The sequence below is a fragment of the Bos mutus genome, chromosome 18 (genome assembly GCF_027580195.1).
Source record: "Bos mutus isolate GX-2022 chromosome 18, NWIPB_WYAK_1.1, whole genome shotgun sequence".
Classification (NCBI taxonomy): domain Eukaryota; kingdom Metazoa; phylum Chordata; class Mammalia; order Artiodactyla; family Bovidae; genus Bos; species Bos mutus.
In genome coordinates, this window is record NC_091634.1 from 19,274,670 (window position 1) to 19,295,316 (window position 20,647).

Sequence of the window (20,647 nt, forward strand, 5' to 3'; positions counted from 1 at the left end):
ATAAACCTGAAGTGACTTGCCCACATTGTCTTGCTTGTTCTACCTGTTGGCAGCCGTGCCTGGAAGGAACCGTGACATAGGGAACAGGAGAAGCTTATTTTCCTAGTGAGCTATCCTGTTGACTCAGAGTTGGACAGCTGGTTACACCCTGAAGCTTAGATTACTTGTGCTTTTATTGTCACTTAGAAAGCTTGAGCCTACTCAGCAGGGGTGATGAGATATCAGATGTCAACCCACCTGGCTAAAGAAATTTAGCAGACTCCTCTGGGGAGAGCTGAGGTTTGCAATGACTAGTGGTGTCTGTAAAAGGCAAGTCTTTTAAAGGGCAAAGGGGCCCTGTATCCTAAAGTGAAGCTGACTATTCACATAACCCACCTACAGAGACAGAGCCCTGGCCAGCAGTCAGTGAGTAATATGCCTGCTCAGGGAGGCACCAGAAGGACAATCTCCTTATATAATACATACCAAATACTCACTTTTTCATCCTAAAATAAGAACAGACTATTAGGCATGTTGAAGCATTGGTTATAAGGGGAAGAAATTACAGTGGAGAGAGACCTAGATAAGCAGAGAGACTCACAGCAAAGGGAACTTAGATAATACAGAAAACTAAGGAGTTTTTTGGCTGCATTGTGCAGCTGGTGGGATCTTAGTTCCCAGACCAGGGATTGAACTTGGGCCACAGCAGTGAAAGCCCAGAATCCCAACCACTAGGCCACCAAGAAACTCCCAAGGAGAGTTTAAAAGGATAAAATGCCATGGCAAAAAAGTGTAATCATTAAATAAGAAAAATTTTTAATGATTACCAGAATTAAAAAAAAAAAAATCAGTAGAAGGACTGAAAGATAAATTTGTGGATTCACTGAGAACATCAGGAAACAAACAGTTGGGAATGGAGAGAGAAAGTAATAGATGGAAGACCTATCTAAGGGGCCCAGCCTCAGATCATCAGGAATCTCAAAGAGATTAAAGAAAATGGAAAGGGAGATATTCATAGTTGAAAGGCATCTCCAGATCTCTGAAGCCCTTGATTGAAAGGACCCACAGAACCCAGCATGTGAATGAGAAAGACTCTGGACGAGACACATCCGTCATCCACAAGTGAACAGTAAGCTGGGACCCTCGGGGCTACGTCCCCAGGTCAGGTAGACCGGAAGTAACCAGCCGTCAGTCCTCTCTGAAGCAAGGCCTCTTCTGAAAATGTTTCAAGGGAAGTATCCAGGACATAGAGAAAGCCAGCCAGACAGTGACTCGGAACCAGTAGAAACAATAGCAAATAACGATGAGGAGTCCAGGTATTAGAATTATCAAAGACTCTAAAGCAGCTATTGTGCTTTGAGAAAGAAAAGACAAGCTCCAGATTGTCTTCAGAGAACTATAAAACGTGACAATAGTGGGATTGAAAAGGAAGGAATAGAATTTTTAGAACTGAAAAGCACAATAACTTAAATTGCAAACTCAGTGGATGGGCATACCTACAGATTAGACACAGCTGAAGTGAAGTGGGGAACTGAAATATGTTCAAGTGAAACATAGCTCAGGGTGGGACTTCCCTGGTGGTCCAGTGGCTAAGACTTCACGCCCCCAGTGCAGGGAGCCTGGGTTCGATCCCTGGTCAGGGAACTAGATCCCACATGCCTCAACAAAGAGTTTGCATGCCGCAACTAAAGATCTCACGTGCCACAACTAAGACCGGCGCAGCCAAACTAAGAAAAAATTAAGTTGGTTTAAATCATCCAGAAAATTTTTTTTAAAAACTCAGGAGGACATGAGTGTTCAGTGGTTGAGGTACCACTAGATTGGAGACAGGAGGCAGTATGGGGGGATATATTCAATCAGAAGTAGTGGTTGGAGATAGGATATCTGAGAGTCTTCCCCAGTTGATGGCAATACCTGGGTTATGCCAGGATGGTTTCCTTCAGAGGACTTCAGTGGCAGCAGGTGTTAACAGGGATGTTGTGGTCCCTTGAATGTTAACTTCAGGGTGCTGGATATAAGCAAACTCTGTGGAACCTAGAATTTTCTTACTAGAGAAAAGCCCTTTTAGAAATGAAGTCAAATAAGGATATTTTTCTAAACCAAAGTGAGTGTCAACCATGCAGCAGATGTGCATTAAAGGCATAAATAGAAGGAATAAGTAGAAGCATAAATAGAAGCATAAATCAGGAGGAAAGTAAAATAGAAGTAAAATAGAAGGCATGAATCAGGAGGAAAGGAACTCAAGGTGGGGGGTCTGAGGAGGAGGATAGAACTGAGAGTAAAAGATAGTGGTAAATTTGTGGATAAATATAAGTAAACATTGATTCTGTGTACCAATAATGATAATAGCTTTAGGGACTTAATACATAGAATTGAAATGTACAGCAAAAACAGCATGTAATTAGTGAGGCAGTAAATGGAATTTGTGTTCTAAAGTCTATCATTTAGAAGATGGATAAAGGTGTTGATTTTATTATTTGAAAATATGTGTGATGAAATTTCTGGAAACAGTATGTGTTTAACTTCTCAACCAGTATAGGGAAAGAATGATTTAAAAACTAATCCAAATGATGGCAAAAAAATAACAAGTGAGAAAATAGAAAACACAAAGTAAAAATATTAGATTGAAAGGCAAATGTATCAGTCAAAGGAAAAGTGAAGTGGAGAAGTTCATCACTCATAGGTCCTGGAGGAAGTACAGAGCACTCCTTGTGGGGTCACGTGGGAGGTCAGGGCAGGTGTAGGCAGAGAGAAATTGGCAGGACCTGGGGCACACGCCTTTATTAGGGTCCATGGGTGGAATGCTTTGGGGTTCCTGGGCTAGAGCCAGAAGAGCAGAGTTTTGGTAAGCTTCAGTGGGGATGGGGAAGGATCTTACCTAAAGGGTGCACAAAGGGAAGGCCCTGGGAGGTGGGGAAGAGTGCCTTTCACAGGCGTCCCTGGGGGAGTCATGCCATGAACTTACATTGACTTGTGACTCCGCTGGCTGTTATCTAGGGCCTGTGTTCCAGAGTGGGCCTAGTGTTACTTCAAAGCCCCTGCGGGCCTCTTGGCCACAGAAAATGGATGCCAAGGCAGCGGGGTCATGGAGTGGTTTACCAGAACTCTCTACAGCAACTCTGTGTTGCCTTTAAGATGTACACCCCAAGCAGACGCAGGGAGTTCAAAAGAAAAAGGCAGATAAAGCTATACTACTCAAATACAAACCAAAAGAAAAGTGGTAAATTACATGAATATCTGACAAGATAAATGCTAAGGTAAAAAAACTCTACTTAACAAAGAGGATCAATTCATAGGGATAAAGGGTTCAGTCCATCAGGTAGATGTTTAAATTTGTGTGCACTCAGAAAAAAGTTCATTCACATCAACACATTTGGAAATTTAGATGAAATGGTCACATTCCTTGAAAAATACAGCTTGTCAAAACCGACTCATAAAGAAAAAGAATACCTGAATATTCCTTCGGTCATTAAAGAAATTGAATCCAAAGATCTTCCCTTGAAGAAAACTATAGACTTAGAAACCTTCACGAGAGAACTCTGTAAATATTCAAGGAGGGAATAATTCCAGTCTCACATAAACCCTTCTTCAAGAACAGAAGAAGAGTTAATGCTCTCTAACTCATTTTCTGAGGTAAATACAACCTTGATGCCAAAAGCCAACAGTGATGGTTTAAGAAAGGAAAATTACAGTTCATTTTCACTTATGCTTCTAGATGTAAAAACTCTAAAATTAAAGTCACTCGCTCATGTCCTACTGTTTGCAACCCCATAGAGTCCATGGAATTCTCCAGGCCAGAAGTCTGGAGTGGATAGCCTTTCCCTTCTCCAGGGGATCTTCCCAACCCAGGCATCAAACCCAGGTCTCCCGCATTGCAGGCAGATTCTTTATCAGCTGACCCACAAGGGAAGCCCTAAAAAAAAAAGCTTCTAAAAACAGTATTAGTAATAGATATGAACTTCCTTAATGGTTCTATTAAAAAATAAAACAATAGTAAATGTCACTGTTAGTGGTGAAATGTTATACGCTTTCCTATTGAGGCTGGAAACAAGACAAAGATGCCCTCTGATACCATTTCTAAACAACACTAACAACATTGTTACGAAATGGAAACTAGTGCCCATGGCAAGAAAAAAGTTATAAAGTTTGGGAAGAAGGAAATAATAGTGTCATTATTCATAGATGGTACAATTCCATATATAGAAAACAAATTACAAATATATCATTAGAAATAATTGATTTTTGTACTGCAGTAATCAAAACAGCAATGTAGGGACTTCCCTGGTGGTCCGTTGGTTACGAATCCACCACCAATGCAGGGGATGTGGGTTCGATCCCTGGTCTTGGAAGATCTCACATGCCATGGGGCAATTAAGACCATGTGCCACAACTACTGAGCTTACATTCTAGGGCTGTGACTCCTGACCTTGTGTGCTGCAGCTGCTGAAACCTGCACACCCGTATTCTGCAATGAGAAGCCACCTCGCCACAACTAGAGAAAGCCTGCACACAGCAACAAAGACCTAGGACAGCCAAAAAAATAAATGCAGCATGGCACTGGCAGAGAAAAAGACACGAGTCCGTGGGAAAGAACAGAGCGCCCACAAATAAACCCACACACCTACAGTCACTTAATCTTCCACAGAGGAGGCAAGAATATGCAATAGGGAAAACCTGGCCCCTTCAGCAAGTGGTGGTGATAAGGTGGACGGCCACATGCAAATCAATGAAGTGAGAACACACGCTCTCACCGTATACAAGCTGTGTACCTATGGCTGATTCATGTTGAGGTTTGACAGAAAACAACAAAATTCTGTAAAGCAATTATCTTTCAGTTAAAAATAAATTAAAAAGAAAAAAACTCAAAATGGCTTAAGAACTTAAACATAAGATGTGACACCATAAAACTCCTGGAAGAGAACATAGGTAAAACATTCTCCAACATAAATCGTACGAGTGTTTTCTTAGATCAGTCTCCCAAAGACAATAGAAATAAAAACAAAAATAAATGAGACGTAAGCAAACTTTAAAGCTTTACCACAACAAAGGAAGCCATGCATGCATGCTCAGTCGCTTCAGTCATGTCCAACTTTTTGCAACCCCATGGACTGTAGCCTGCCAGCCTCCTCTGCTCATGGGGTTCTCCAGGCAAGAATACTGGAGTGGGTTGCCATGCCCTCCTTCAGGGGATCTTCGGACCCAGGAATCGAACCTGCATCTCCTGTATTGCAGGGGGATTTCTTACTGCTGAGCCACCAAGGAAGACCCTTAAGCAAAATGAAAAGACAGTCTACAGAATGGGAGAAAATATTTGCAAATGATGTGACCAACAAAGGTTTAATTTCCAGAATAAACAAATAGGTCATACATCTCAATAGCAAAAACAACAAAAACCAATTGAAAAACAGGCAGAAGACCTAAAGAGACATTTCTCCAAGAAGACATACAGAGAGCTGATATTCACATGAGACCTTGTTCAACATTGCTAATTTTGAGAAGTACAAGTCAAAACTACAGTGAGGTATCACCTCATGCTGGTCAGAATGGCTATCATTAAAAATTCTACAAGTAACAAATGCTGGAGAGGGTGTGAGAAAGGGAACCCTTCTACCCTGTTGGTGGGAATGTAAGTTGGTTCAGCCACTGTGGAAAACATGGAAGTTCCTCAGAAAACTACAAATAGAATTACCGTATGATTTAGCAATCCCATTCCTGGGCATGTATCCAGACAAAACTATAATTCAAAAAGATACATGCACCCCTATGTTCATAGCAGCACTATTCACAATATCCAGGACATTGAAACAACCTAAATGTCCCTCAACAGATGAATGGGTAAAAATGAGGCTGCTGCTGCTAAGTCGCTTGAGTCGTGTCCAACTCTGTGTGACCCTATAGACGGAAGCCCACAGGCGGAGCCCTGGACAGGCCCCTGTCCCAGGGATTCTCCAGGCAAGAACACTGGAGTGGGTTGCCATGTCCTTCTCCAATGCATGAAAGTGAAAAGTGAAAGTGAAGTTGCTCAGTCATATCCGACTCTTTGTGACCCCATGGACTGCAGCCTACCAGGCTCCTCCGTCCATGGGATTTTCCAGGCAAGAGTACTGGAGGGGGGTGCCATTGCCTTCTCCAAAAAATGAGGCAGTACATATATATTAGGTTGGTGCAAACATAATTGTGGTTTCAGATTGTGAATTTTAAATCATCATAACTAGGCTCAAACACATCTTTATTTATCAAAAATAGGAATCATTAAAATCAACACATTTTTGCCAATGAGAAATAAGTTTGTTCCTGTAGCATAAAAATCCGTGCAGAATGCAGCGAACTCCTGGAAAGCATTTCCTGCTAGTTGTGAAGCATTTTCCCTCCAAAAAGTTGTCAAGATGCTTGAAGAAGTGGTCATCGGTCGGCAAGAGAGGTCAGGTGAATATGGCAGATGAATCAAAACTTTGTAGCCCGATTCGTTCAGCTTTTGAGGTGTCGGTTGTGTGATGTGTGGTAGACATTGTTGTGGAGAAGAGTTAGGCCCTTCTGACCAGTGTAGGCATTGCAGTTTTCAGTGCCTCGAGAAGGGTCAGACACGACTGAGCGACTTCACTTTCACTTTTCACTTTCATGCATGGGAGAAGGAAATGGCAACCCACTCCAGTGCTCTTGCCTGGAGAGTCCCAGGACGGCGGAGCCTGGTGGGCTGCCGTCTATGGGGTCTCACAGAGTCGGACACGACTGACACAACTTAGCAGCAGCATTGTTTTGCTGAGCATAGTTCTCAGATGCAGTGGTTTCGCTGGGATTCAGAAAGCTGTAGTGGATCAGACAGGTGGAAGGCCACCAGACAGTGGCTGTGAGCTGTTTTTGGTGCAAGTTTGCTTTGGGAAGTGCTTTGGAGCTTCTTCTCAGTCCAACCACTGAGCTGGTCATCACTGGTTGCCTATAAAATCCACTTTTCATCACAATCCAGTTGAGAAATAGTTCATTGTTTTTGCGTGGGGTAAAAGCAGATGACACTTCAAAACAACCATTTTTTAAAATTTTCGGTCAGCTCACAAGACACCCACTTACCAAGTTTTTTCACCTTTCCAATGTGCTTCAAATGCTGAACAACTGCAGAATGGTCGATGTTGAGTTCTTCAGCAACTTCTTGTGCAGTTGTAAGAGGATCAGCTTTGATGACGCTTTCAGTTGTTCATTGTCAACCTCCGATGGCCGGCCACTACACTCCTCATCTTCAAGGCCATTGTCTCCTTTGCAAAACCTCTTGAACCACTACTGCATTGTAATTTCGTTAGCAGTTCCTGGGCCAAATGCATTGTTGATGTTGTGAGTTGTCTGTCTTGCTTTATGACCCGTTTTGAATCCAAATAAGAAAATAGCTTGGAAAAAAAAATTAATTAAAAAAAATTAAAAAAAAAAGAAAATAGCTCGAATTTGCTTTTTTTCTAACGTCACTTCTGTGGTCTATAATAAATATAAAATAAACAGCAAGTAATAAGTCATTAGCAAAAAACATAAAGCAAGAAATGCACATTGAAATCATGTAGAACATAGCCACATTTAAGAATGTATTCCGATATCAAATGGCAAAGTTCAGCAATACAAAGCCACAGTTACTTTTGTACCAACCTAATGCAGGGGACTACTGCTCAGTCATAAAAATTAACAAAACAACTCCATTGGCAGCAACATGGATGCAACTGGATAAGTGAAGTAAGTCAGAAAGAAAGATAAATACCATATGATATCACTTATACGTGGAATCTAAAATATAACACGAACCCATCATGAAACCGAAACGGAATCACAGACATAGAAAGCAGACTGGTGGTTGCCAAGGAGGAAGAGAGTGGAAGAGGGGTGGATTTTAAGTTTGGGGTTTCAGATGCACACTTCTGTTTACAGAATGGATAAATAAGGTCCTACTGCGTAGCACAGGGAACGATATTCAATATCCTGTGATAAAGCATAACGGAAAGAATATGGAAAAGAATGTGTGTGTGTGTGTGTAGATATATATATATATATATATATATGCCTGAGTCATTTTGCTGTAGAGCAATAATTAACACGTTAACAAATCAACTATACTTCAGTTAAAAATAAATAATAGTGAACTCTTGCAAAATTGGTAGAAACAATTTATAAAAAACTAAGACTGCACTTCCAATGCAGGGGGCCCAGGTTCAATCCCTGGTCAGGGAACTAGATCCCAAATGCCTTAACTAAAGATCCTGCATGCCACAGCTAAGACTCCTGTGCAGCCAAATAAATAATATTTTCTAAAAATTTAATCATATTTCTTTGTAGGAATAAATATATAGACAGTGACATTTTGAAGAAGAATCCCTCCCCTCCCCTGCAATAAAAAGGAAAGGAGGAAGGGAGGTACTGTTAACAAAGCCTCACAAATAGGAATAGAAAGATTCACAGTACTTTTATTGGAAAAATCATTAAACTTTATTGATAATTTCACTGGGTAAACAATGCCAAGTTGATAGGTTTTTGCTTTTGGAGTTTTTTCCCATTCAGTTTACAGATGTTCTCCATATGAAATGCTACATTTTACTTGTTTCTAAGTTTGTTCCATTAAGCAATGCCCCAGTAAACTTTCTTGTGCAGATTAATGTTTCCCTAAATATATAGGTAGAGGTGGCATTGTTTGGCCATAGAGTAATTGCACATTTTAGATTTTGACATATTGTTCTCTCAGGTAGCTGTGCACACCCAGCAGCACTTTCCCAGCATTTCCTGTTGTCTTTGGTTGCTCTTCATTATGAACTTTTTGATTGATTTTGTGAACTAGATTTTGCTACCAAGTGAGCGATGAAAACACTTTTAAATAAAATTCTAAAATCCAAACAAAAAACAGCAGAGAACCAGGAGGGAAAGATGGAAGGAAGGGGTAGTTAGGAAGTTTGGGATCAACATGTACACACTTGTGTATTTAGAATGGATAGCAAACAAGGACCTACTTTATAGCACAGGGAACTCAAACTCTGCTCAGTGTTATGTAGCAGCCTGGACCGGGCAGGAGTTTGGGGGAGAATGGATACATGTATATGTATGGCTGTGTCCCTTTGCTATCTACCTGAATCTATCCCATTGTTAATCTTCTTTACTCCAATATAAAATAAAAAGATTATTAAAAAAAACAGCAAATAAAAAGATAAAAGGTGAGTTTAATTCAAACATCAATTCTGTGGGGTGTCCACTCTTTGACTAACTGAAACTAGTGAACTAGGAAACAGTGGAAAAGTGGAAACTGTTTAGAAAATTACTGTTTAGGGAGCCAACTCAGGCTGAAGTCATTGAAATTGTGTGGCAAGTGAGGCCAACCCCAAACATATGCAGTGTGAGGCTTGTTCAGTAGCCAGCCAGCCAGGAAGGAAGCCCCATGTGGTACCCAAAGAGACTCCGTGGTACCTGGAGAGCCCCCATCTCTCAGCATCTCACCCAGTAGCCTCTGGGTGTGTGGCCATACCTGTTCATTCTCGGTTATTTCAGGAAAATTGAGCAAGAAAACCAGTGAAGGAACAATCTTCTTTCAAGCATCATTTTGCCAGAATTATATACTATTTGTATGCCCTCCTTGTTTTATCGTTTGTTTATCAAAAAAAACATAATTATTTAAGTCTGAAATAAAATTTGTTTTAGCCTTCGGATTTGAGGGAGGGGCAGTTATAACTGTGTTAAGAAAAAAAAAGAGCTGTCTTAAATTCTTTCTGAAAGGAGTGGAGTATTTGTTTTTGCTGTTCAGCCGCTCAGTCGTGTCCGACTCTGCGGCTCCATGGACTGTTGCCCGCCAGGCTTCTGGAGTGTGCTCAGACTCACGTCCACTGATGCCGTCCCACCATCTCATCCTGTCGTCCCCTTCTCTTCCTGCCTTCAGTCTCTACCAGCATCAGGGTCTTTTCCAATGAGTTGGCTCTTCGTTCACATCAGATGGCCAAAGTATTGGAGCTTCAACTTCAGCATCAGTCCTTCCAGTGAATATTCAGGATTGATTTCCTTTAACTATATTTATATACATACACAGAGACATGAACAAAAATTGTGAGCAGAAAAAGGGATGAGATCATCACCATCAGAGGAGTATGTCTACAGCCAGGCCCTCTCTGCTGCCCTGCAGGAACTCCCCACCAACTCCCCCAGGGGTTGCCTGAGGCTGTTCCCACAGAGGCCTCCAAAGGACCCCCCCGGGCTGCCTGGCAGTGGCCACCTCATTTAACCTCACTGTATTGGATGCAAGCTGGTGATATTTTTGTCCATCAGCCAGTTGCAGAAAGAAGAAGAGAAAGAAAATGCTGAGATGGAAGAGTTGATGGAAAAGCTGGCAGCCCTGCAAGTACAGAAAAAGAGCCTGCTCTTAGAGAAGAAAAATCTGATGGCTAAAAACAAGGCACTGGAAGCTGAACTCGAAAAGGCACAGAAAATAAATAGGTAGGTTTTTTTTTCTCTTAAACTGTTTTTCTTTTTTTAATAGTTAAAAAAAGACCATTGAATATTCTATTTCATATTCTTTATCTTTTCTTTTTCTCATATTGGCAATGAAATGGAAAGGGATAAATGAGATTATTAAATATCAAAATATAAAATATGACCAATGTTATAATGATGACCCTTAAGAATCTGAAATTTCTTGAAGTTCTTTACTAAGTGTTTCCCAAAAGTCTAATCCAGGGATTAATGGATTTCTTTTTCACAAATGCCTTTTAAAGAACACAAGCCAAAAATTAATATAATATTAGCCTGTTACTTGGGTTAAACATTTTGCAGTTTCTCTTGTCTTGAAGTCAATAGTTAATGCTTCCTTTAAAATTAAATTCAGGTACCTATTCTCACTTTGAAACTTCATGGAAGATTGAGGTTGATGAAGAATATACTTAAATGCTCACATACTTGCTGTTTTTATAATACAGATATTCACTGTGCCCTGGCCATGCAGGCTAATACATTTTTTTATTCCACCATTTGGGGGCACTCTCTAGGAGATCTCAAAAGAAAATTGATGTCCTCAAAAAGCAGGTGGAAAAAGCCATGGAGAATGAAATGTCCGCTCACCAGTACCTGGCAAATCTTGTTGGCCTGGCAGAGAATGTAACCCAGGAGCGTGACAACCTTGTGTTTTTGGTAAGTTTCCTCACATGCACCACAGCTGAGAACCTGGCACAGCCAGGTAAATAAATACTTTAAAAATCAGGTTGAAAAGAAAAGAATTCTATCTGTGTTCAATAGAATTCATCCCAGTGACACAGTTTCAGTTCAGTTCAGTCGCTCAGTTGTATCCAACTCTTTGCGACCCCATAAATCGCAGCATGCCAGGCCTCCCTGTCCATCACCAACTCCCGAAGTTCACTCAGACTCACGTCCATTGAGTCGGTGATGCCATCCAGCCATCTCATCCTCTGTTGTCCCCTTCTCCTCTTGCCCCCAATCCCTCCCAGCATCAGAGTCTTTTCCAATGAGTCAACTCTTCGCATGAGGTGGCCAAAGTACTGGAGTTTCAGCTTTAGCATCAGTCCTTCCAAAGATATCCCAGGGCTGATCTCCTTCAGAATGGACTGGTTGGATCTCCTTGCAGTTTAAGGGACTCTCAAGAGTCTTCTCCAACACCACAGTTCAAAAGCATCAATTCTTCGGCGCTCAGCCTTCTTCACAAAGGGGCACAAAGAGGCAGCTACAACAGGAGTACTCACCCCTACGTTACCCTGTCCTGGGCCTTGTGAGAGCCCCTTATATCTTACTTTATTGTTACTGGCATCTTCATTTCTAATCCTACCTTTAGGATGGGTTTTCCATGTGACTTATGGCAAGTTTTATTACCTGGGTCTTAGTTTAACTTTCTAGAAAATCAGTTGACACTATTGTATTACCTTAGAAGGAATGCTCACCTTTACTTAATTTTTTTTTTTTTTACCATTTGAAACAGTTAATTTATAATACGTAGAAGTTTGTGTCCCATCTGGGTGTTAATCTAAGTCATTCCACTTTAGTGACATCCCTCTTGGATCTCCTGCCTGTCACATTTGGTTTGGAGAATGGCATTGTGCCTTCATCTTGTTATCCTTAATTTTATTAATTACTCAAATAGTCAAGTGAGAAGTTTATTTGCTGTTGGAGTCCTTTAATGGACCGGAACCTGGTGGTCCGGAGTTGACGATTAGAAAGTGAGAGAGCCAGAGGGAGGGGGGGAGAGAGAGAGAGAGAGAGAAAAGAAAGACACGGAGACCCAAGGTCTGATGGAGCAAAGGTGCTTTAATGGTCTTTCTGTGAGTATATATAGGCTGTTGTACAAGAAATTTCTTTCGACAATGATAAAGATCAGCAAACCAAACATCCACCAACCGTTACCAAGGGAACAAGGGATTAATAATGGTCACAAGGTCAGGAGACAATCCATATCTCAAGAGGGTGGAGACTAAGCAGTTCTGTCTTTACTGAAGGAGATTCAAGCCTGTCTCATATCATGACCTCAGTCCTGGGAGTGGCTTGCCGCTCCACTGATTTCTGATGACAGAAACTAATAAGGAACAGAGGATTTATGAGAAACAGCATGTAGGAATCCTCCTGTTAAACATTCCCTGATGATTTGCATCTTGGCACTTACTCTTTGGATGTGATGAAAGGAATGGTATATTTCCTGAGAATAGAAAAGGTGCTGAAAGTTTACATCCCCCTTGTTTGAGGGATTTGGATTTGCCTTTGGGTGCAGGAGGGGTGCCCAGCATGCCACTCTTGGCTCTTCCCGCCCTCAGCTATTGGTCCAAGTTCTGCCCACAGCCCTCACACAGGGGTTAGGAATCTGGAGATGGGAAGTGGCAGAATGGTAATACTCTTTGTAATAATACTCTTAGCAGAAGAATGTTTTAATATTTTAAGTTTTCTATTAAACTAAGAAGCCTTTGTTGTTTTTCTTCTTGCTTTACTCCATAGGCTAAATGTTTAGAAAGTGAGAACCATGGAGTTCTCAACAGAATGACAGAAGACAGTATTCGCTTGGGAAGGTTGAAAGAGAAAATTAAGGTACGCAGACATTTAGCCAGTTTCACCTGGAAACTGGCTACCTGGGGTCAGATTTCCATGTTTAAGAAAATGACCCATTTTGCATACATGTGTCCCTAATCGTCCACAGAGTAAAGCAGTTTTGTTTCTCTGGCAGAAACAGTACTTCTTAAAAGTTTTTATTCATAAACTTAAAAAAATTTTTATACTTTTACTACTGTATAACATTTCAATGAATATCCTCTTATACAACTAACTTTATTTTAAAATCTGCTCAATGGTTTCCTTTGTAAAGGAATTGGATTTTAGGATCTCATGGGATGAACATTTGGACTTCTAAAATCAATTTGTGCACATTTTTCAGCAACTCCAGTGCTAACAGCATAATGGCTGTAGTTTGGGAGTTTACCATCGTCTAGACTCACAAAGTAATCTGACTAATAATGGGTTCTGTACCATTTCTCATCAGAACCTAATCTGCCAGCTCAATTTATTTTTCCACCATTGCTGTAACAATAATCTGCTCTGGCCATCTGTTTTCAATAGCACCATCATCCCTTGAGTATCTCTACATCCTTAATACAAGCCCCACCTTTGCCCCTGACCACTCCACCATCCCACATTGGTCCACCATGCCCCTGAGTACTGATGTTTCAGAACCAGTAAATCCCCTGCATCTTCAGCTCTCCTCCAGCATTTTCTTGATCTGGTTTTCTTTTTTCACTTTTTATTTTGTGTCGTGGTATAGCCAATTAACAATGTTGTCATAGTTTCAGGTGAACAGGGAAGGGACTCAGCCACACACATACGTGTGTCCATTCTCCCCCACACTCCCCTCCCACCCTGGCGGCCACAGAACACTGAGCAGAGCTCCACGTGCTTGCTATACAGTAGGTCCTTATTGGTTATCCATTTCAAGTCTAGCGGTGTGTCCAGGCAACCGTGGATTCATCTCTAAGCCTGTGAGTCTCTTTCTGTTTTAGAAGTGAATTTGTATCATTTCTTTTTTAGATTCCGTGTATAAGGCATGATATGACACTTCTCCTTCTCTGTCTGACTGACGTCATTCCACATGATACTCTCTAGATCCACCCATGCTGCTGCAGATGACGTCATTTCATTCTGAGTAGTATTCTGTTGTATATACGCACCACATCTTCCTTATCCACTCCTCTGTCGATGGACATTTAGGTTGCTTCCGTGTCTTGGCTGATGTAAACAGTGCTGCAATGAACATTGGGGTGCATATATCCTTTTGGATCATGTTTTTCTCCAGATATGGGCCCAGGAGGGGGATTGCAGGGTGACATGGTAGCTCTATTTTTACTTTTTTAAGGAACCTCCGTACTGTTCTCCATAGTGGCTATACCAGTTTACATTCCCACCAGCAGTGCAGGAGGGTTCCATTCTCTCCACACCCTCTCCAGCATTTGTTGTTTGTGGATTTTTTGATGATAGCCATTCTGGTTGGTGTGAGGTGATATTTCATTTTAGTTTTGACTTGCATTTCTCTAATGATTAGCAGTGTTGAACATCTTTTCATGTGCTTCTTGGCCATCTGTATGCCTTCTTTGGAGAAATGTCTATTTAGGTCTTCTGGCCATTCGTTGGTTGGGTTGTCTGTTTTGATGCTGTTAAGCATCATGAGCTGTTTGTAGATTTTGGAGACTAATCCCTTGGTGGTCACATCATTTGTGGATATTTTCTCCCAATTTGTGGGTTGTCTTTTCATTTTTTGTTTCCTTTGCTGTGCAAAAGCTTTTGAGTTATAGTAGGTCCCATTTGTTTATTTTTTTATTTCAATAATTCTGGGAGATGGATTGAAAAAGACATTGCTGCAATTTATGTAAACTTTTCATGACATAAATAAAGAGTTAAATCTATGTCTTGAAAGGGAAACTGACCCAGGATGGGCCTAGAAAATTGACACCAAGACCTGTGACTTCAAGATAAAGAAAAATTACCTTGGGAAATTCCCTGGTGGCCCAGTGGTTAGGACTCTGCATTTCCACTTCAAGGGGCTCAGGTTCAATCCCTGCTTGGGAAAGTAAGATCCAAAGCTGCTTGAGGTGACCAAAAAAAAAAAAAGAAGGAGAAAAAATACCTTGGACATCCAGGTAAAAGATCAAGACATAAAAAAAGAAAGTCATGTTGACTTCATACTTCTCAACAGCAACACTGTATGCCAGAGAGCAGTGGAATTCTGTCTATGCATACTCAACGATGTTACACTCAGCCAGGCTGCTCACAGATAGTTTTGACCATGTAAGAATTCTGGGAACCTTATTTTTTTTCTTCCATAAACCTTTCCTAAGGATCAATCAACTTGAGTTCAGCCAAGAAATAATTGAGCAGATTTAAAAAAAGTATTGCTCATGAGCAAAGAATATATTCAACTGTGAACTAAGACTTTTAGGAAGCAGGCATAAGGCTGATGCAATAAAATGTAGATATAATACAACCTGACAATGTAGAAATAATACAGGCAAGGAAAAAGTGATAGGTGAATGGGGAAGAAAGACAGAAAATAGAATGAACTTGCTGATTGCTTTATCTGTAATAACTAAGAGGTCAAAGGATATGGTTTAAAGATGAAAAATCAAGGACTTCCCTGGTGGTCCAGTGGTTAAGAATCTGCCTGCCAATGCAGGGGACACGAGTTTCATCCCTGGTCCCAGAAGATTCCACATGCTACAGGGCAGCTAAGCCAGGCTGCAAGTACTGAGCCCACGCTCTGGAGCCCTCGTGCCGCAACCAGCGAAGCCACCGCAGTGAGAGGCCTGAGCACCGTAACTAGAGTCGCAGCTGCTTGCCACGACTGGAGAAAGCCCACATGCAGCAGTGAAGACCCAGCACAGCCAAGAATAAATAATAGCATGAATGGACCCAGAAATTGTCATACTGAGTGAAGCAAGTCCGACAGAGAAGGAGAAATATCCTATGACATCCCTCATATGTGGCATCTAAAAAGAAATGATGCAAATGTCCTTTCTTACAAAACAGAAAGAGACTCACAGACTTAGAGAACACACTTATGGTTGCCTGTACACACCGCTGTATTTAAATTGGATAACCAAAAAGGACCTACTGTGTAACACAGGGAACTCTGCTCAATGTTATGTGACAGCCTGGATGGGAGCGAAATTTGGGGGAGAATGGATACGTGTATATGTATGGCTGAGGCCCTTCTGCTATTCACCTGAAATTATCACAGCATTGTTAATAGGCTATACCCCGATACAAAATAAAAAGTTTAAAAAATAAATAGAATGAGGAGAACAATGAAAAAAATAAAAGTAGGAAATAATGTCTTTACAAAAATAAAGATAAAAATCAAGTAGGAAGAACTTAGCATATTTAAATAGGGGAAGAATGAAGAAAAAATTGTTCAGAGCCAACATTGTTAATTTTAATAAGTGAGAGGAATAAGGACATGTAATATACAGACATAAACATGAAAGTAACTACAGGAATCTAAAGAGGTTCATACCTAAATAGCAAAATACAACAGCAGAGAAAATAGACTACATTAAAGTCCTAAAAAATGTGTTAAACAATAAAACATAAAATAAAATTAAGACCAGATAAATCTGCAGTATAAGAAAATGTAAATGAGCTTAATTTACCTATTAAAAGAAAGTAAGCAAAACACTATTTACATGCTAGAACCAAGAGACCAGAAGGAACAGTACTTCAGAAAGATTAAAAGGATGAGTGAAGATAATACAGGTTTATGCAAACAAGAAGAAAGCCAAGCTGTGACCTTTACATCTGCTAAGAGAAAATTTGGGCCAAAGCACTAAATGAAACCAAAGGAAAAATAAAGTGCGGGGGGAGGTCTTAATAATGCTAAAGACTACAATTAATAATAGTAGTTATTGGGACTTCCCTGCTGTCCAGTAGAAAAGACTTCCCCTTTCAATGAAGGGGGTTCAGGTTCAATTCCTGGTTGGAAAGCTAAGATCTTATGTGCTTTAGGGCTAAAAAAACAAACAGAAGCTATATTGTAACAAATTCAATAAAAGACTTTAAAAATGGTGCCCATCAAAAAAAAATTTTTTTAAATATATATAGTAGTTATGAATGTCTGTATACTAAATAACACCAAAACTTATAAACTGCAGGAGATACAAGGGGAAATGGAAGCTTAGTGGAGCTTTAATCCACTTCTCTTCGTCCAGGACAGATCACAATGTTATACAAGAGTAAACATACAGAATTTTACAGCATAATCTGTAAGATATTTATGTGTATATACCTATGTGCATGCGTGCTAAGTCACTTCAGTTGTGTCTGACTCTGCGACCCTATGAACTGTAGTCTGCCAGGCTCTTCTCTCCATGGGATTCTACAGGCAAGAATACCGGAGTGGGTTGCCATGCCCTCCTCCAAGGGATCTTCCTGACCCAGGGATCAAACCCACGTCTCTTATGTCTCCTACATTGGCAGGCAGGTTCTTTACCATTGGAACCACCTGGGAAGCCCGTATATATCTATGTCTACATAGACATAAATATATAGAGAACAGTCACAAAAATTGATTGTAGATTGGCTACCAAAAAATAAAGTTTCAGGAAGCTTCCAAAGTAGAAATAAGATAGATATCTGTTGACCAAAAAAATGAATACCAGAAATAAATAAAATGAGAGTGAAAAATATTCCTTCACCTGGACATGTAAAAACTGCAGTAAACGAATGACTCTTGGGTCAGAAAAGATGTACAAATTGAATGTCATGATTTCTTTTTTTTTTTAATTTTGTTATTGGAGTGTAGTTGATTTACAGTGTTGTATTCAGTTCAGTTCAGTTGTTCAGTCGTGTCCGACTCTTTGCGACTCCATGAATCGCAGCACACCAGGCCTTCCTGTCCATCACCGGCTCCCAGAGTTCACTCAGACTCACGTCCATCAAGTCGGTGATGCCATCCAGCCATCTCATCCTCTGTCATCCCCTTCTCCTCCTGCCCCCAATCCCTCCCAGCATCAGAGTCTTTTCCAATGAGTCAACTCTTTGCATGAGGTGGCCAAAGTACTGGGAGTTTGAGCGTTAGCATCATTCCTTCCAAAGAAATCCCAGGGCTGATCTCCTTCAGAATGGACTGGTTGGATCTCCTTGCAGTCCAAGGGACTCTCAAGAGTCTTCTCCAACACCACAGTTCAAAAGCATCAATTCTTTGGCGCTCAGCCTTCTTCACAGTCCAACTCTCACATCCATACATGACCACAGGAAAAACCATAGCCTTGACTAGACGAACTTTAGTTGGCAAAGTAATGTCTCTGCTTTTGAATATGCTATCTAGGTTAGTCATAACTTGCCTTCCAAGGAGTAAGCGTCTTTTAATTTCATGGCTGCAGTCACCGTCTGCAGTGATTTTGGAGCCCAGAAAAATAAAGTCTGACAGTGTTTCCACTGTTTACCCATCTATTTCCCATGAAGTGATGGGACCGGATGCCATGATCTTCGTTTTCTGAATGTTGAGCTTTAAGCCAACTTTTTCACTCTCCACTTTCACTTTCATCAAGAGGCTTTTTAGTTCCTCTTCACTTTCTGCCATAAGGGTGGTGTCATCTGCATATCTGAGGTTATTGATATTTCTCCCGACAATCTTGATTCCAGCTTGTGTTTCTTCCAGTCCAGCGTTTCTCATGATGTACTCTGCATATAAATTAAATAAGCAGGGTGACAATATACAGCCTTGACATACTCCTTTTCCTATTTGGAACCAGTCTGTTGTTCCATGTCCAGTTCTACCTGTTGCTTCCTGACCTGCATACAAATTTCTCAAGAGGCAAATCAGGTGGTTCTGGTATTCCCATCTCTTTCAGAATTTTCCACAGTTTATTGTGGTCCACACAGTCAAAGGTTTTGGCATAGTCAATAAAACAGAAATAGATGTTTTTCTGGAACTCTCTTGCTTTTCCCATGATCCAGCGGATGTTGGCAATTTGATCTCTGGTTCCTCTGCCTTTTCTAAAACCAGCTTGAACATCAGGAAGTTCACGGTTCACATATTGCTGAAGCCTGGCTTGGAGAATTTTAAGCGTTACTTTACTAGCGTGTGAAATGAGTGCAATTGGGCAGTAGTTTGAGCATTCTTTGGCATTGCCTTTCTTTGCAAAAACAAGACCAGGAGCTGACTGTGGCTCAGATCATGAACTCCTTATTGCCAAATTCAGACTTAAATTGAAGAAAGTAGGGAAAACCACTAGACCATTCAGGTATGACCTAAATCAAATCCCTTATGATTATACAGTAGAAGTGAGAAATAGATTTAAGGGCCTAGTTCTGATAGACAGAGTGCCTGATGAACTATGGAATGAGGTTCGTGACATTGAACAGGAGACAGGGATCAAGACCATCCCTGTGGAAAAGAAATGCAAAAAAGCAAAATGGCTGTCTGGGGAGGCCTTACAAATAGCTGTGAAAAAAAGAGAAGCGAAAAGCAAAGGAGGAAAGGAAAGATATAAGCATCTGAATGCAGAGTTCCAAAGAATAGCAAGAAGAGATAAGAAAGCCTTCCTCAGCAATCAGTGCAAAGAAATAGAGGCAAACAACAGAATGGGAAAGACTAGAGATCTCTTCAAGAAAATTAGAGATACCAAGGGAACATTTCATGCAAAGATGGGCTTGATAAAGTATAGAAATGGTATGGACCTAACAGAAGCAGAAGATATTAAGAAGAGATGGCAAGAATACACAGAAGAACTGTACAAAAAAGATCTTCACGACCCAGATAATCACGATGGTGTGATCACTGACCTAGAGCCACACATCCTGGAATGTGAAGTCAAGTGGGCCTTAGAAAGCATCACTGCGAACAAAGCTAGTGGAGGTGATGAAATTCCAGTGGAGCTATTTCAAATCCTGAGAGATGATGCTGTGAAAGTGCTGCACTCAATATGCCAGCAAATTTGGAAAACTCAGCAGTGGCCACAGGACTGGAAAAGGTCAGTTTTCATTCCAATCCCAAAGAAAGGCAATGCCAAAGAATGCTCAAACTACCGCACAGTGTTGTGTTAGTTTCAGGTATATACCAAAGTGAGTCAGTTATATATATATATACACATATATCCCCTCTTTTTAGGTTCTTTTCCTATATCGGTCATTACTAAGTATTAAATAGAGTTCCCTGTGCTGTATAAAGTAGGTTCTTTTTTTTTTGAAGTTATTTTTTAATTGAAGGATAATTGCTTTACAGAATTTTGTTGTTTTCTGCCAGATTTCAACATGAATCAGCCACAGGTATACATATGTCCCCTCCTTCTTGAACCTCCCTCCCAGCTCCCTCCCCACCCCACCCTTCTAGATTGTCGCAGAGCCCCTGTTTGAGTTTCCTGAGTCATACTGTAGTAGGTTCTTGGATGTCATAATTTCTAAGGAGAACTGAATCTTTTGTGACTAACTACAAAATTAAATCTTTGTAGTTGAACTACAAAGTTAAAATCTGTGTGACAGCAGTTTTGGAAATGCTCAGTGGAAAATCTATTAACTTTAAATACTAAACAATAGATATGTAAGAAGGAAAATAAGTGAATCAGGCTTTTATCTCAGTCATCTGTTTACCAAGAGAGTGTGACAGTCCTTGCCAGGTCTTTCTGTTTTAATTTTTATTTGTAGCATGTAAAAAACTAGGCATGGTACAAGTCAGAAATTCTTTTTAATATAC

The 20,647-nt window shown here is 40.6% G+C and overlaps 1 protein-coding gene across 4 annotated transcripts in view; it reads left to right on the forward strand.

Moving 5' to 3' along the window:
- The window catches only part of CEP89 (centrosomal protein 89), an 86,510-nt gene that overhangs the window by 56,956 nt on the left and 8,907 nt on the right, over nt 1-20,647 (forward strand). For all 4 annotated transcript variants that reach the window (XM_070388005.1, XM_005897763.3, XM_070388006.1 and 1 more), the window contains 3 exons: nt 10,252-10,419; nt 10,968-11,109; nt 12,913-13,002. In XM_070388005.1, the coding sequence (XP_070244106.1) occupies nt 10,252-10,419; nt 10,968-11,109; nt 12,913-13,002 (400 nt within the window). The remainder of the gene's footprint in view (nt 1-10,251; nt 10,420-10,967; nt 11,110-12,912; nt 13,003-20,647) is intronic.